The sequence below is a fragment of the Sylvia atricapilla genome, chromosome 1 (assembly GCF_009819655.1).
Source record: "Sylvia atricapilla isolate bSylAtr1 chromosome 1, bSylAtr1.pri, whole genome shotgun sequence".
In the NCBI taxonomy this organism is placed as follows: domain Eukaryota; kingdom Metazoa; phylum Chordata; class Aves; order Passeriformes; family Sylviidae; genus Sylvia; species Sylvia atricapilla.
The window spans coordinates 113,351,899-113,369,038 of record NC_089140.1 but is presented as its reverse complement, the minus strand read 5'-3'; the positions used below and the strand labels follow the sequence as shown (position 1 = coordinate 113,369,038).

At 40.0% G+C, this 17,140-nt stretch overlaps 1 protein-coding gene across 1 annotated transcript; it reads right to left on the bottom strand.

Moving 5' to 3' along the window:
- Positions 1-10,231: 10,231 nt before the first annotated feature.
- On the bottom strand, positions 10,232-16,726 carry MRPL15 (mitochondrial ribosomal protein L15). Its single transcript, XM_066331077.1, has 5 exons — positions 16,575-16,726; positions 15,535-15,692; positions 13,016-13,181; positions 12,414-12,537; positions 10,232-11,076 (listed from the first exon to the last, which is right to left on the bottom strand). Exons 1-5 carry the CDS (start codon positions 16,671-16,673, stop codon positions 10,739-10,741), a joined length of 885 nt encoding a protein of 294 aa, XP_066187174.1. The 5' UTR covers positions 16,674-16,726; the 3' UTR covers positions 10,232-10,738.
- Positions 16,727-17,140: the final 414 nt, after the last annotated feature.

The following is a 17,140-nucleotide window of genomic DNA, read 5'->3' as shown; positions in this document are numbered from 1 at the left end:
ACAGGCAAAATCCAAGTTAAGTGGTAGTAAAGCTTACTTTATGAAAGGGAAATATAAGTGGCCTGACACCTTGGATAGTCAGAAGTAGCACTAAAGCTCTGGCAATTTTGGGTACAATACAATCAGAAGAGCCACAGAACTATCTCCCTTATTTGTTGGTTCCTACATGACTGCATGCAAGGTTCTGACAAAGGCATATGAGTCTGAAAGATGATTCTCTGCTTTAGTATGATGGCAGTTGGTCTTACAAGCACACAGGACGAGGCCAGTGACTGTCCTGACTGGGTTTGACACTGCACAAAGAAAGCAAAGTCTATTCTTCCCTCATTGCATGTGACAGCTGAGAATGGGACCTTTCAGGTGAGTTCTATTAGAGGAGAACCCTTCCAAAACCTGATGTTATGACAGGAGGCAGGTCAATCCTTCAGCTCCCAATCCAGCCACAAAGCATTTCAACCCAGAGATCCAGGCTAGGAAGGACACGGGCTCCTCCCCATCCAGGTCACAGCAGTGGAGAAAACATGGGAGCATGTGCCTGGGTCACAGGGCTCTCTGTGTGCCATCATCTCCAGGCTGATACAATGCTGGAGGACTGTACTCACTACAAGAAATAGGTTTCAGGGAGAGTTTTGAGCACAGGTGATTGCTATGAGTTATTTCCCTTGTGTCATGGTTTAACCTCAGCCAGCAGCGAAGCCTCATGCAGACACTCACTCACCACAAACAGTAGGATTGGGGAAGATTTAGAAGGGTAAAAAAGAACTCATGAGTTGAGATAAAGACATTAATAGGGAAAGCAAAAGCCATACACAGAAGCAAAGTAAAACGAGGAATTAATTCAGTGCTTCCCATGGGCAGGCAGATGTTCAGCCATCCCCAGGAGAGCAGGGCCCCAGCACATGTAACAGTGATTTGGGAAGACAAAGGCCATCACTTCAAATGCCTCACTGCTTCCTCCTTCCTCCCCCACTTTATATACTGAACATGATGCCATAAGGTCTGGAATGTTCCTTTGGTCAGTTGCAGTGACCTGTCCTGGTTGTCTCTCCTCTCACCCTCCCATGCATTCCCAGTCTCCTCACCAGCATGGCAGCACAAAAAGCAGAAAGGAGAGTAACAAAAACTCTGTATTATGATCACTGTATGCAGCACAAATCCAAAACAAAGCTTCATACCAGCCACTGTGAAGAAAATTAACTCTATCCCAATGAAAACCAGCACACCTTGCCTCTGCCTGCACATGTTCCCGTGTTCCTACTTCTGAAGCTCCATACCAAAAGTTAATTTGGAGCAGATAGACAGACCTGGATCTATCCTTGGGCACCTGCTCCTTTGGTACTACTGCTAGCAGTGCAAGAGTACAGGACTGACAAAGACTCAGGCCCTGAGTAGGTTTTCCAGAAGTGATACTCTACCAGTACATAGAGATGGAACTCTACCAAGTGCCCGCTCTTTTTGTGCCTACTTATTTGATACTAGAGATTTTTATTTTTCTCTTTGCTCTGAACAAAGGCAGGAATCCTGCACTTGGGATCTGAAATAATGAAACAATTGGCTTAGTCTGACCAATTAACAAGATTTCCATTACCTATCAAAAAGAAAAGAAAAAAATGATAGTTATTTTATAAAGAATTCCTTATAAACTCAAGGATCACATTTAAGGCCTTCAGAGTCTTCAGAGTCCCCAGTATTTTTCTTTCAACATGAATAATTTTAAGTCTATTACTCACTCCTCATCAAAGCCATGTTTACCTTTATGTGGCCTTTGTTCATATTAATTAATTAACTATTATTAAGTTTAGAAGTCAGGTTTTGTGAATTTTAAAAATTATTCGAAGTGATTATGCAAATGAATAACCCTATAATCTTGTTTGTGAGAGACACCAAGGATGGCTGCAAGCACAAGTGAGAAAACACAACTTTCACATCAGGCAAACAGTACTGATGGTTTGGAGACATGGAATTGGACCATCAGTTTTCAGAGAGGGAAAAAAATCTTCAGTGCATGTATGTGTTTTAGCAGCTTTGATATTCTCATTTCTAGTGTCACAGGGAAAAGGGGAATTTGCCTTGGGAGTTGCTAGCCTTCTCTCCAGAGGCTTGTCCTATCAACAATAGTTACCAGAGGAAAAATCCATAGATTTTAAAATACAGACTCTTTATTTTACATGGGCTAATTAGAAACATGCCACAGATACAGAATCAGAGCCATATGTAAAGTTCTGAGTGAGATATAAAAGATTATCTGAAGGAAAAAAACCTTGCCTTTTCCGTTCAACAACACAGAGCTTGTGCAAGTTCCTAGTTATTTCATTCAGGAAGAATCAAAGTTTCCTTTCAGGCACAGAAAAACATCGAGCTCTGACTCTTTGTGTACTCATAGTCCTAGTAGCAAACAGCGATGTTCCATCAACCTTATTTCCAATACTTCCTTTAAATGAAAAGAGATACTTAAAAGACAAAATATTCCTCCAATCCCAAGGACTGCTCCAAGAAGGCTGTTTTAGGGCTTCAGTACAGGGATTTGTATGAAATCCATTAGCATGGGCAATCACTGAAACCCTCTGCAGTCTACTTGTGCAGTCAACACGGACATGATTCCTTTGGTTCAGGCTGGGGGGCTATATGCCTAAATTGATATGCCTACTCCTTTTGGTAAAGGTTAAAAGCAATTCTCATCAATACGTTATACTCTTGAAATGCTAATCTACATAACCAAAGAAAGCATTATGTAAGAGTATTTTAGCTAGACTTTACTCTTCCTCTTTATTATGCAGGATGTTAGTCCCAGAACTCGGAGCATTTCCAGCAGGATCTGCAATGATGATGGAACAGGTAGTGCTCTCCAGGTGGCAGCCTAATTGTAAGATGCTACCTCTGGTCAGCAGATGTCTGCAGGCAGAAAATTCTGGACTCAGAGAATATCCCACTATGTTTGATTTTGGATCCTTTAACACAGGATGAGCAAAAATAATACAAATACTGCAGTCAGCCATGATTTTATTAAGGAAAACTCGAAAAGCATAATGTTCTAAACTTACTGTTAACTGCAGTCTGCCACCTCAGCTTGCTCAGCACAGCTGGCATGAACAGCTCCCAGGAGACCTCACCCAAAATCCTCTCTCCAACATCAGGTGTGAACAGGCCTGCAAGCTAACTGAACTCCATCTTCAGGAGACTATACCAGAAACAACGAAAACAAAGGCCAAAAATAATGACGAAATAAGCTAACTATTCACTTTATTTCACTAAAACTTCCAGACCTAGACAAGAGTGAATAGTGACACAACCAGAACACAATGAATTCCCATAGGAACAAATACGTCTGGTCACTAGGTGTCAGCCTTGCCTCTACCAGGAGGACACTGGACCTTCTCCCTGTCCCCACTGAGCAGATGCAACTCTAAGCGCTACAAATGACCGTAGCAGTCTCGTCATTAGAGGAGAGGAGCAGATGGAGAAGGATGTTTGTGCGGGGTGCTTGTTTACCTGGTAATATATTTGTTACCCTCAGGTTTGGATGCTGGAAACAAAGACAGGTTTCATGCTGAGGAGATGTGACTGGATGTCACCTGCAGAGACAGCAGAGAAATTATGCTCTCTAACAATGAAAGTATCAGCAGGGTATTAGCAATGAATGAGTAAGTGTTTTGCAAGCCTCACAGTATTTACTGTTTATCCTAGAGCACCATTTTCTGGAATATTGCCATCACATGAAAATGCTGGCTTCCACTTCTTAAATTTGCTTCTGGTCTCACTGGATACAGGAACAATGCTTGGAAACAAGATTCCTGCAGAGCTGAAAACTCTAAGGACAACAAAGAAAACCTAAGATGTATATTCTTTAAATAACTTATTGACCACTTACAGTTCATAATAGTATAGTCAGCAAAACCAAGGAGTAATTAAACATGCAGCAGAGTTTCAGTGGTTTTGAAGAATATACATGTTTCTGACTTTGTAATCCCTTTGGGTGGATTTTCATACCCTGATTCTCACATTCCCAAGTCCCCAAAATGATTTTTACTTTGGCCTTGGCTTTCTATGGTACCATAGGTGCATATCAGTGCCTAGGGTGGTCTGCTGCCATTGCAATTCCCCAATATGCCATAAGCAAAGCTATCCAGCTCAATCAAGAACAACTGGGATTGGAACAACATGCAGTTTTCACAAGATGCAGTAAAAATTACTTGACAGGTGTTTACCTCCCATTTTTTTCTCGGGTTCTCTTTATGGACAGATAAGCTTTCAATCACGAAATCAAAGCAGTGCTTCAGTCCCCTGAGAGACATACAAATGAATGCAGAAAAACTGACCCAGGTAGAATTTTATTACACAATCACATCCTCCCTATGGTAATTCATTTCATGATCATCCCACAGTAAACACCTGTCTTTACTGATGAACTTGGAAGGGCTGGAGCCTTCCAAAAACAACAATAACAACAAAGCCAACACCAAAGTCACAATTAGCTCAGACATTTTACCAAGAAGTCAGGGCAGCAGCAATATCACATCACCCAAGGCCAACATAAAACCAGTAGAATAATATTTTGGCTGGAACAGTTTCAAGCCTAGTACCTGGCTCATACTCAGACTGCCTACCGCAGTAAGTGCAATAGCCTTGCCAAGGAAAAAAAAAAATTGAAAAATGAAAAAAGAGGGGATAAATGATTGCCTGTGCACAAACCCCAAGCACATCAGTACCAAATCTGGGTTTTTATACAAACATCACAAGCCATCACAGTAGCTGTAGGGGGTACCCTGAGACATGCTGGATGCATCTTCTCAGATAGCAGTGAGACAACATCTGTGTTGAAGCATTTCAGTCACCTCTAGCCATTCCAAGATGTACTTGTGAAGCAAACACCTCAAGAGAAGCACCATCCTGCTCTCCCATTTTTTCTTTTGTAACTGGAGGCAAGTTTAATTTCTGTGCTTTGCTTGTAAACACACACATTAGAACTAGGACAAACATCAGCGTGTATTACACAAGGGTCAAAGAAGGCAGGCAGGCAAATTTTGAGTGGAAATATCAGTGCAGGGCTGGGAACTGGGAATAATCCACCTTGAAAGTCAGAGGCTGCCAGGTGGGTATGTCACCAATTTCTGTATCCTGGAGAAGCTGCTCTCTCCAATGGTTTTAAAGTAACACTGTCTGACAGACAGCATCTCACCTCCTGTGGCACCAATATATGCTCTAGATTGCTTTTTTTCACTAAATAATTTTAAAAGCATGCTTATTTTCAAAGACAATACAACCTAGTACATCAGGTTTCACAAGCTCCCAATGGCAAGCAAAGCAACAGACACTGCTGATATGTTCATGCTGTGGAGAAATTCCAGCCATTAACTTCAAAACACCTTGGGTCACTGAAAATAAAGAATGGGATTCAGCTCCAGATGCTGAAGTTTTGGATGCATACAAAAGTGCTATGTTGCAACTCCTGTCACAATTAGTGGAGTCTAGAGTGTCCCTGAATTGCTTGGATGTCTGCTCCAAGCTGAACATGGCTTTTCTCTAGGCTCTAGATACTAACTGTATCAATTACATTATTACAAAAGCAGCAAGACTCCTATGAGAAGAGTTTGAAGTACTGTTTACATGTGAGCAATGTAAATTTAGACCTACATTAATTTTGAAATTAACACTATACCTCACTATAATAACTTTATAAGGAACTTGGATTCCAATTTTTGAAGCAGTGAACCACAGCTAAAAATACATCAACTAAAAATGCATCTCCCTTGTCAGATATCACGTGAATTTATTTTCTTAATTTAAGGTACTCCACACGGGGAGCAAACTACACCAGCATCACAAAAACCCCTAGAGAACTAGTTTAGTATAAATTTACACACCAACTTATTTTTCATAGACCTGTTCTATGTCCATGAACTTCTGGCTATCATTACCTCTCGAAAGAATAAAATTGGCAGATTTTCAGGCTAAATATTGACTAATCTGCTTGTATTTATAGACAAAAGTCCAGACAGGACAACACTTCCATGGGACAGAATGAATCTTACAGAGGCTGAAGAAAAGTGTAAGGGAGAGACTGATTCGGGCATTGGTCCACTGAATGCAAAATTACGCATCCTTTCATCCTGGTACCTAGTGTGTGCAATTCTGATTTAAGTGCACAGGCACTCTTCTAGGAGTGTTCCCTGACTAATAAACACCAAATCCATTGCTTAAAGGGCCCTCCAAGTTGCTTGGCATGTGGCTTGGAATCTACAAGGTTAAACAAGTAAACAACATTGCTGTTGACATTTTTAACAACAAAAGCAACACCAGTCCAGGAAACTCAAGCCAACCCCCCTAACCCCCCCATATAAACAGATGCAGGAATGATCAACACTTTTCCTGCTCCAGAGGCACATAAAACAACCAGATTTTCAGACCCAGAGTGGGCCAGACAGGATGACACTGTGAGAATGATTGAGCCCTATAGTTCCCACCACGACAATGGGAAAGGTGAGAAGAGACCTTGGGAAGATGCAGATGCTTCAGAGGGAATATTAAGCACAGGAGACAGAATACATGTGAGGATAGTTTGCTTCCACTGAGAAACCATACTTCTTTAGACAATGTCATATATTTCTGCTACAAAAGACCAAGATAAGCCACCTGAGTGGGAGATAAAGGAACTCAAAAAGTTCATAATTTTCCTCTAATGGGCAACACTTGGACCTCTCTTTCTATAGACTAAACCATAACCTTAAGCTGAAGTGCAGATTGAGTTACATAAAACTATTCTTGTCTGATCACATTTTCAGAAAATTTTCAAACATAAAGCTGCATATAGAATATTAAACTAGACATTTTGGATATACAGAGCATCTTTCTTGTTTTAGATATACGTAACAGTTAAATATCTAAAATAAGGGACTTGTGCAACTATTTCAAATTGCTTGCAGAACTTGTGAGTGTTAAACAGTGCAAAATTAGTTTTGCATTAGTATTTAAGGTTTTAATATAGAAAATATTAGAAAATAGAAATAATAATAGAAAATAATAAAATAGCAATGAGAAGCTATCTTCATAATTGATCACTTTTATATGACTTCCTGAAGGACTAACATCAATTATGCTTTATGTCAAAACAATGCTGGCACACTGCCAGCAAAGATTCAGATCAGGGCCACTGATTTAATTTATTCCTTTTTGGAAATCAGTGGATTGTACAGTCAACTTTTGACTATTAAATACAAATTCTATATGAAGTATAATGAGACCAAGTTATCACTGTTGTACATATGAGACAAGAGAAAACATGTATTTTAATCCACTTCATTTTGAGTCTGAAGTCAGCCACCTGCATAGCATTGACTGGCTGCAGTCAGTAGAACCTGTTCCTAAAGAAACAGGTGATTTCTCATTATCACAGTAGGAAACTACAAGGTATGCACTTGTTTACAGACCTTTATTTAGATTGCAGTCTCACATCTGTAATCAGTTTTATCAAGTAATCATATAGAAGTATGATATTGCTGATAAAAATTGACATGGCTTTAAGCATTTTGACAGGAATAAAAGTTCCTTTTCCTTAGCTACCCTGTAATACTTTTCCACCTACAGCAGATTGGGTACTTCTTGCTGTGTCACCCGCTGCTGCACACGAAAAACCCCAGTCATAACAGGATACCCAAGGCAATTCTTTATCTTATGAACATGAAAATGTGGTCCATATACCTAAGTGATGAGAATGGCTTCAGATGCCAGCATTGGCTTAGTCTTGCACCAGTAAGACTGACATATAAACAACAGTCCTTTGGGACACTGTTTATTATGGATTTATTAGAAACTTCGTCAATAACTTACTTGTGCCTTTGATAATTCTGTATTTTGTTGCTAGGAGACTTGTGTTCCTGATGAGATAAAATGAACAGGAAATCCTCTATAGCCTTGTGACTTTTTGCACTAGTAACTAAAAATTCAAACAACTGATACAAAATACTGGCTACTGTTAAGTGAAGAAGTGAGGAAAAAAAGACAAGCATTGCATATTTTAAATAAAGGAACATACAGTCCTTTTTTTTTGCCCTCTCCAATTATAAGATGCTAAAAGATCACCTTTATAAAGTAGAATGACCGGATTTTGAGGAACGTGGCTGTTTTGGCTCCAAGGTATTTGTAGCGTTGTAGTATCAGAGCCAGGATACAGCTGCCTTGTGACTAAGACATCGTTCACTGAATAAGTGCTATCCAATCCCTCGACGTCACCAGACATCTGTTTCCTGTTTTCATTCTTTCTTTCACTGTTATCATTTTATCCAAGTTACCCTTTCACCTGAAAACCATTTAGAACCCCACAGAAACCAGTGCATGCACGCGTGTGTGTATCAAAGAAGTTGATTTAGAAAAAAAAAATTGCTGAGAGCAATTTGTTCATTTTAATACAAAGAGCAGAAATGGAAACAAACTTGCCTTCCCCCGTCTTCTACTCCCCAAAATACACAATGATACATAAACACTTTTGTCTTCTGGTCTTCACTAATATGACTAACTTCCTTCTTCACTTCCAGTTAAGTAGCTTTCCTGTTGAGTACCACCACCTCCACAAAATACAATTGTGAATTGATTCATAAAAACAGAAACATTATGGCACAAATAAGGGAAGGCAATAAATACTCTTCCCCCTCTCAAACTCCTTCCCCAAATGGAGGCAGTAGTAATATTGTTATTGTAAAGTTATTGTAATAACAAAAACGAGAAAAAAAAAAAAAAAAGAAAAAAGAAAAAAGTAATGCTTGTCATTTAAGGTTCCAAACCAACAATCATCAGGATGCAGAACAGGATACATCTAAAGTGAGAAAGTTATTTACTTCACATTCAAGTTAACACCAACTGTACTTTTTTTGGCACACAGTAGTATGCTTAACGTGCCAAAAAGTTGTTGGGCACCTTATAAAACATGAATGTTAATGCCACTAAAACAAAATTCCTGCTATTCATAGTCCAGTTTTATATTGCTGTTGTTTTGCTATGTTTTACCTATACTTAAACCCCAACTGAAGGCAATGACCATTACTGATAGCATTTAACACATTAACAAAGAAACAATAAAAGTTGAAGAGTAAATTGTCAAAATTTAGTGCCTTTCTATTCTTAATCTCTTGATTTCAGATTATTTAATCAGAATGAGAAGACTCATTTTATTTTGTTCTGTGATTACAGATGGTCATATTAATTGATCAGAAAGGTTGTTGAGGGAAGGAAAAAACTGCACTGGTTGCCAACACCAAAAAATTCATCCACTTCATTTTATTGTCTTTTCAGAAAAAAGAAGATACTTCTCAAATCCTCTCCCATTGAGATATACCAGCAAAATACAGATGTACAGAGACAGAGATTCTAGCCCACAGAGGATGTTCCCTATGAGATGGGATGCTTTGGCAGCTACAGGAAACTCTAAGTAGCATTTCCAAAGGCACAGGAGAACTGGAAAGCAAGATGACTCCTCATGTTCTGGTCTCCTGGACTGTTTCCTGTGTTCTTAAAAATCAAACTATGACTATTTTAAAGCCAAATTCATCTTCCATTAAACCACATAATTATGAAGCAGCTCATTAACTTCTGAGCAGTCAGAGCATATTCTGATACATTATCTTGGTCTCTCCTCTCATCCTTCCTTCCTGTCTGGTTCAGTGTCTCAAATGCCCAGTCCTAAGCTTCCACACAAAACCTACAATACTCTTGCATAGCAATAATGCAGTATTTTGGAGAGACTGATAAAACAAACCTTTGTTGAAAAATATTTTTCAAGACTTGTTCTAATCAAGTTCATGTGATTAGAATACTGTTTCCCACAAACACAATTTGTTCATAACTTTTCACAACATTTAAATTCATTTGTCCTTGTCACACATGCAATCTGTGACCAAGATGAAAACTGAATTCCAACTGTGTGCTTCATCGATCACATCTCCATCCTTCATAATCTGCTGTCACTGTAATTCATTGACTCTGGATTCTGCTATGCATTTTCATTCATAAGATTACATTTTGTGTCAGGACAAGTTTTAAATTCTGTTGGAATACTAAAAGCCATTGAATTAAGAAATATATTTTCCCCCCTGAGCCCCAAACTTATTTATTTTAAACTGCACATTCTGTCTTCCTCAATTGCGTATGAAGAAACAAAAGAAAAATCAAGATCTCTCAAGCTCTATTGCTATTGATGGCAATGGCAAAATCCAAAACATAGCTATGGAATTGAAAAGATTAATGCAGTCTTTAGTACTTTTTTATTTCTAGTCCTTTTTATTTTTCCCCAACCAAAAATACCTCTTAGAGCTGTTCAAGATACATTTTCTAGAACTTCAATTTTATGCAATACAACTGTAAAGCTAATTTTAGTTTTGTACAGTCATGTTTCCCATTTCAAATTGAGGGAGAGAAATAAAAATTAGGTCAAATGACTCTTTGGAATTATCCTCTGCAACAAACACAGTAATGAAATGTTTTGTCTGAAAAAGTAACTGGCAAACCATTGGAAGAGAAAGTGCCCAGACCCATACTTTATGTCAGAGTCCACATTGTTTGCAAATGTTAAGACTTCTGATACTCTCAGTTATGACAATAAAAAGGTTGAGAGCTAGCCCAGAAGATTACATGAAGAAAAAATGTTTTTTCTAGTATAATAGGAGTCTTAAAAACAAACACACACAACTTCTATCCATTATTTCATACCCAGATGTTTCCTGTACACCTGCAATTGTGTCCAGTCCTGAACTCATGAGCTGTAGTATTTCAACAGACTCTCATCAGTTGGTTTTAGAATTTTCTTGTCTGCCAGGTTTATGATCCATCCTGGAGCAAGACCAAAAAATATCTGTCTAGGATCCTTGCGTGCACTTAACATCTTAAAGAGTTCATCCTTAGTTATGTCTGGTAAGACATAACCATATTTCTTGGCAAGTTCCAGCCTGGCTTCTGCAACCTTAGCTGGATCTGCCAGGTAGCCCCGATTCCTGGGATCTGTGTAGTAACGGACGAGGTCTTCAGGTGGGAGCATTCGCTTTGGGATAGGTTTGCCACGCAGGAAGAACACTACTGGCTTGCATAAAATTTCTGTGGGCAAACACAAGAGAAGATTAGTGACTACACTTCATAACACAGATTTGAAGACATTAAACAACACCTTCTTGGTTTGTACTAAATTAATTGCTACATTCACACCAAAAAGTACCAAGCGCAAAATGGAATCTCAAGAATATTCTTGTTCAGAATGACATAAGGGTTTGCAAGTTTCACTTAACCACATAAACACTGATATTTATAACTGATATTCATGTTTTAACTGATATTTAGAGTACCAATCTGGAGGAGCTGCTACATTTAGAATGCCTACTTGGGAAAGATAACCATAACTAAGCTTATTTAAATGACTATTTCCTGGTTTGAAGCAATGTATTTGCATGACTATTTACACAGTGTACCAGCTCATGACAAATTTAGTGTTTCTGTAAGCATTTTAAAATAGATGAAGTATCAATGGCACATGCATCTATTTAGTCCTTTGTGGTACTACTCTCTCTTCCTCAAGTTTTACTGATTTTGGCAAATGATATTCCAGAACCTTTAAACCTTATTATTTTTATTTTTTTTCTGGAACGAAAAAAACCCAAGAGCTTATATCATTCCAGGGTAACATATTTTGCACACTAAAAATATCTATTTCTCTTCTTCTCAGCCTCATTCACACATGAAAGCTGTGTTATTGTCAATAAAAACTGCATGAATGAATGTTAGACAGGATGCAGCCTCAAGCAAAGCAAAGTCTCATTCTTCAGTGAAAGTGTTCTGAAAACAATAGCCATTTTAACTGGAATGATTCTGAGCTTCTGTAACTTACTTCCTCACTTTAAGTGGAAAAGCATTTTAAATTAAAAAATATAAACATGCACCGTGTTTTTAAAATCTATTTTTTCCTGAGTTTTCTTAGTGCTATTAAACATGGGAAACAGGAGACAAAACTTCAGTGAAACAGTATTTTTAGTTCCTTTATTTACAAAGCTATTCAGATTTTCTTAACTGGTTGATTGGTATACAACTACTAACACTAGAAGGACTAAACAGGTGAATGGTTAAAAAAGGCAAAACTGAAGATGCACTATCATACATCACTGGGGTCTGGAACGAAATGATCTTTAAGGTCCCTGCCAACCCAAAGTATTATGTGTTTATATAAATACACATGTAACTTGGAAGCTTTTAGAAGGTGATGACTTTCTGTGTTTGAAACTTTGATTTAGATCATTTAATCTTTGCATGCTAAACAAAACAAAACAAACAACAAAAAAAACCAAACCAAACCAAACCAACAAAAGACCAAAAAAACCAACCAACCAAACAAAAAACTCAAACAAACAAAAAACCACAAGGCAGAAATTAAAAGCAGTTCTTACCCAAGCTCCTCGGGTCATAAAAGGATGTTGTTACTACACCTCCATTTTTTTCTATGGCTGCAATTGCTAACTCAGATGCCCTCTGCACTTCAATATTTACTTTCGCTGCAAAAATATCAGCACCCTGTAAATTTCAACACATATTACAGTAATATTAAAATGAGTATTTTAAGATAAGCATTTATTCTTCTCAGAAAGCTTGTAAGGAACATTAAATCCCACAAAATATTATGAATTGTCTGTTTCCTGCACCAAGATGGATAACCAAATTGCTCTCAGGCACTTGGGTTGAATTAAAAAAATATACCTTTCCATTTCCAAAATACTCGTATTTTTTTTCTGTACATTTTAGTTTTCTGCTGTAAAATACTTCTTCAGCCTTTTGTTATGTACTCCTTAATTCTCATTCTTGCAGTCCCCTGGGTATGAACACATCCTCCTGAGCTGTTTCTTTTTTCTTTTTGCTGATACACAGTGCCCTCTAGTGGATTTATGACCCACAAAAGTCCCACAGCAAACTAAAGTGGAGAATCCAAAGATGCTTCCAAACCGTGGGAATGACAAGCTGAAAGCCTGGAGTCCCAAGTGTGCTGTCTGCATACCTCCTCCACCAGCTGGACACCGTAATCCCTCTTGAGAGGCTGCACTGTCACACCTCTGGCGTTGGTGAGCTGCGTTAAGTCAATCGGCTGCGTGGGGTCAACTCTGCCCAAATCAATCAGGTACTGCAGCCTCTGAAGACTCAGAGGTTGGTACTGACGTCTGAGGCTGGACAGAAAGACAAAAAAGCCCAAACAAAAAACAATGAGAACTTTACAAAACTGAAGTTTTAATAGCAACTGCTCAACTGAGATAGTCTGGTATTTATCTACTCCAAAACAAAACAAAAAATACTAAGACGTAACAGACGTGTCAACATTTCTTGGCAAACCAACAAGTCTGTAAATAACCACCACTTTCAAAGTGAATCCACCTTGGGTACTTTGCTGATAGACAGTCAAAAAACAAAACATCTCCTCATGTACAAACTCAGTCAAGGACTATCAGCAAAATTCTGTACATGCATAGCTTACATACAAGATTTTCTGATCTGTTACCACTGTACCAAACATCTCAGGAAGTATTGAAAGGAATCTCCCTCAAAACACCATCAAGGAAGAGAAATATTAAAAAAATATGCATTAACCCACATTCCCCAAAGGGAGGTGGAATCTATTGTCAACAACCATTGGCTTCAGCAAAGCCTACTTTTGTTTTTTCTCAAGTTCTAACTTTACTGTACAAACCCATCCCTAGCACAGCTTTCCAATGCCAGAGTCTATTCCTGTCTATGCACACCACTCATGCTCATACCCAAACCTTCCTCCTACAATCTGTTTGATGGCTGCTATCAGAAGTCTCTGAGTGGCAGCTCAAAAACTGGGCAGCAGCTGATCTCTGTTACTGGCAAAGCACGTACAAAAGCCAAGTAACAAGAGTTTGTGCTGTCAGACAGTCCCTTACAGACAAGGAGCTCAGGAAGTGGAGGCAGAAGGAGGAGTGAGGTGAAGATAAACAGGCAGAGCCATTGTTCAGCCTGCTCCCCCCTGCCCAAACAGTGTCACTCCAGTGCACTTACAGTGGTCACCACAGGAGCATTTACAGTAGCCTGACACTGAAATTTTGCAAACAACATTGAAATGACAGAGTACTTTTTTTGTTTCCACATGCTGTCAGATGTTGTTAAAAACAGCAAGATCCTAACAATTTCTTGTCACTGCAGGACGCCAGATTTTTGCTGTTGGTTATTCATGAACTTGTGACCACTGTTAACACAAGAAGCTGAGTGTCTGCATTCTGCAGCATTTCCTTTGCAGGACTGTGGATTTACACTCTGCCTTCAGCTATTGAAAGTGCTTCTTGTTTTCCCTTATAATCATTTAACAAACAGGAGCAAATAACTGTACCTGGAAATAGAATCTGAATCACATTTCAAAACTATTAAGACCCAGAGGAAGCCCTTAAACAACAGGGACAAGTCTGTAAGTTCTACTGCATGCATTAAGAATGGAAACATAAAAGTGCTCAGCTATTTGATGAAGTGGTATCAGGAAATGGAACATGAAATCAAGTCTAACAATTCACAAATACACATTAGTCTTTTCACCCTTGAACTGTCAGCTCAGTGTAGCAGGCTTTTGTTACTACTGCCTGTAACAGCACTGTATGGACAAGAAGTTCGCAAGATCAAAAAGCAACAAAATGGTTGCTGACAAATGCTATCTGATGAAACAAACCCAGCTTTAAAAAAAACCCAAACAAATAAAAAATTTAATCAAAATTTTTTAATTATCAACATAAGTGAAGGAAATTTGGAAAACGCTGACATACATGTCTCCAGGTAAGAACACTGACTGAAGAAAAGACTTGTAGAAGGATAACCTTAAACATTAAAAAGGTGGAATAAGGACGCAACACAAACAAGTATAACGTGAACAAAGGACAGAAGCATTAAACAAGGCAAAATGCCTGAGGGGGACAATGGTGAAAGGTGATTTAATGCCTCATCCAGCAGATTTGGTACTAAAGAGCTTGTTAGAATCCTAGATGGAACAGGCAAGGCACAGACAGACAAACACCACAGCGTCAGGGGGCTGAAAAGGTAGAACTATGAAGAGAAACAGAATTGTTTGGCTGGCAGCAAATCACAGCTTCTGGTAAATAAAATGAGAAACAACTGAACAAGGCTTTGGATTACCCTTCCATGCCCAACATCCTCCCTCCAGCCACTGGAGTTCCTAGTCGTTTACTGGGTTATGAAACAAAAAGAGAAGCAAGCAGGAATGAAGGAATAGTTTTCAGAGGAGAAATTCACTCAGCTGGAAGAGAAAGGGTAGCCTGCCACACACGAAGGATTAAAAGGACAAGAGAGTAAATAACCAGATGAATAAACCAGGATATAATTAAAATAATAATCTCACAAGAAATGGGAGATTCTTCTGGTAAGGTAGCTAACAAACTGAGAGAAATTTGGGAAGCCCTTCCAGTTCAGCCTGTTTCAGCATATTAGACTCTTGCATCAGGAGAAAGTTCAAAAAAAGCAGACAATGATTAATTTCCAAGTAAACATTTAGAAACTTACCTATGTCCCTCATTAAACCCGTATTTTGGTATGGACAAGTAAAATGGAGTTTGGCCACCTTCAAAGCCCAGTCGGGGGCGATTCCCTCTTTGTCTTTCTCCCTTGTGACCTCGGCCACACTTCCGACCCCCGTATCTTCCACGGCCACGTCTTCTTTCCTTCAAAACAATCAATGATACACTTAGACAGCTATTTCAGAGACCAGTACTTATAGAACATTAGATTTCAGAGAGATAAACAAGTGAGTAAAATGATGATTCTTGAGGAAAAATTAAGTTATACATTTTTTTCTAAGTGGAAAAATAGAAAAGCAGTTAATGGGATTTTTGCAGAGCACTGCTTCAGGCAGGCACCACAAATAGTCTGGGGACAAGCCAGCTTCCTTTGGTGGCAGGGATAGTCAAGTCTAGCACAAAACTGCACTTGAATTCTGTACTATTTAGTAGCTTTAGGGAATCTTCAGCACTTTTAGGACAGTGCTGCTTGCTGTTCCTGTGGTTTCAGGTCTTGAACACCATTTCCCTGTTCACTAATTCCCCCCAAGCCACAAGGGTTTCTCCTTCGTTTCTTTTCGTAATTGCTCTACCACCTTATAAGGAGACAGATCACAGGTTTGTTTTCGAGAAATAGTAATAAGAATGCTAGCAGGCATCACATTCTTTTCCTTTGTACGCCTTCTAACCTTCCATTACAAAACATATTACTCCATCCCATAAACAGGTGGAGTCAGAAACCTTTTACTATTCCCCTGCAGCCCTGAGGTTCAGCCAGCACCACTCACCACCCAGCTCCCTGTGGGGATGGCCACACGCACCGGCCACAGGGCCCGCAAAAGGGCAAGCAGCGGGTCAACACACACAGAGCAGTGCCACCCACTCCTCTGCCTGTCCACGCCTATTCTGGCCAGGCCGCTCTCCTGGTCGTGCCAGTATAGTGTCCTTCCGACAACCCTGCAAGCAAACCACACCGGGACGGGGCGCGCCCGCTGCCGGGCCACAGTCTAGCCGCCAGGGCCCACCCTGCAGGCTGCAGGCACTCACCCGCTTTTTGGAGCCGGGGTTGGGCCTCAGGTTGGCCAGGCTGACCCTGGGCAGCGAGCGCAGCAGCTCCAGGGCCCGGTTCACGCCGTTCCCGCTCATGGCCGCTCCCTCCCAAGGGCGCCCGCGGGGAGCGCGCCCGGCCGCGGCGCTTTACGGCAGCGCCGTAAACCGCACCTGCCGCGCCTTCCCAGCGGTGTCGCGCAGCCGGCGGTGCCGGCGCTCAGAATTCCGATGGTCGAGCGAAGGGCGCTTGTTGCGTTTCGGTTTCCAGCCCCTGCTGCTGTATTACGGAGACCTCAGCCAAGTGTTTCTAAGCTGAGTCTTTAAAACCATCAGGCTGCATCTTAACCAGCCTGGCCGGTGGTACAGCGAGCCTTGCTGAGCTGCACGCCGTGCAGGCACTGGAAATATCCATTGCGGTTGGAGACTCTCGTGGCTTAATTCCAGACACCAGCCAAACCTCACACAGGCTCACCCCCCACCAGTGGGATCGGGGGGAGAATTGGAAGGATAAAAGATAGAAGATTCATGAGTTGAGATAAAAACAGGTTACGAGGGAAAACAAA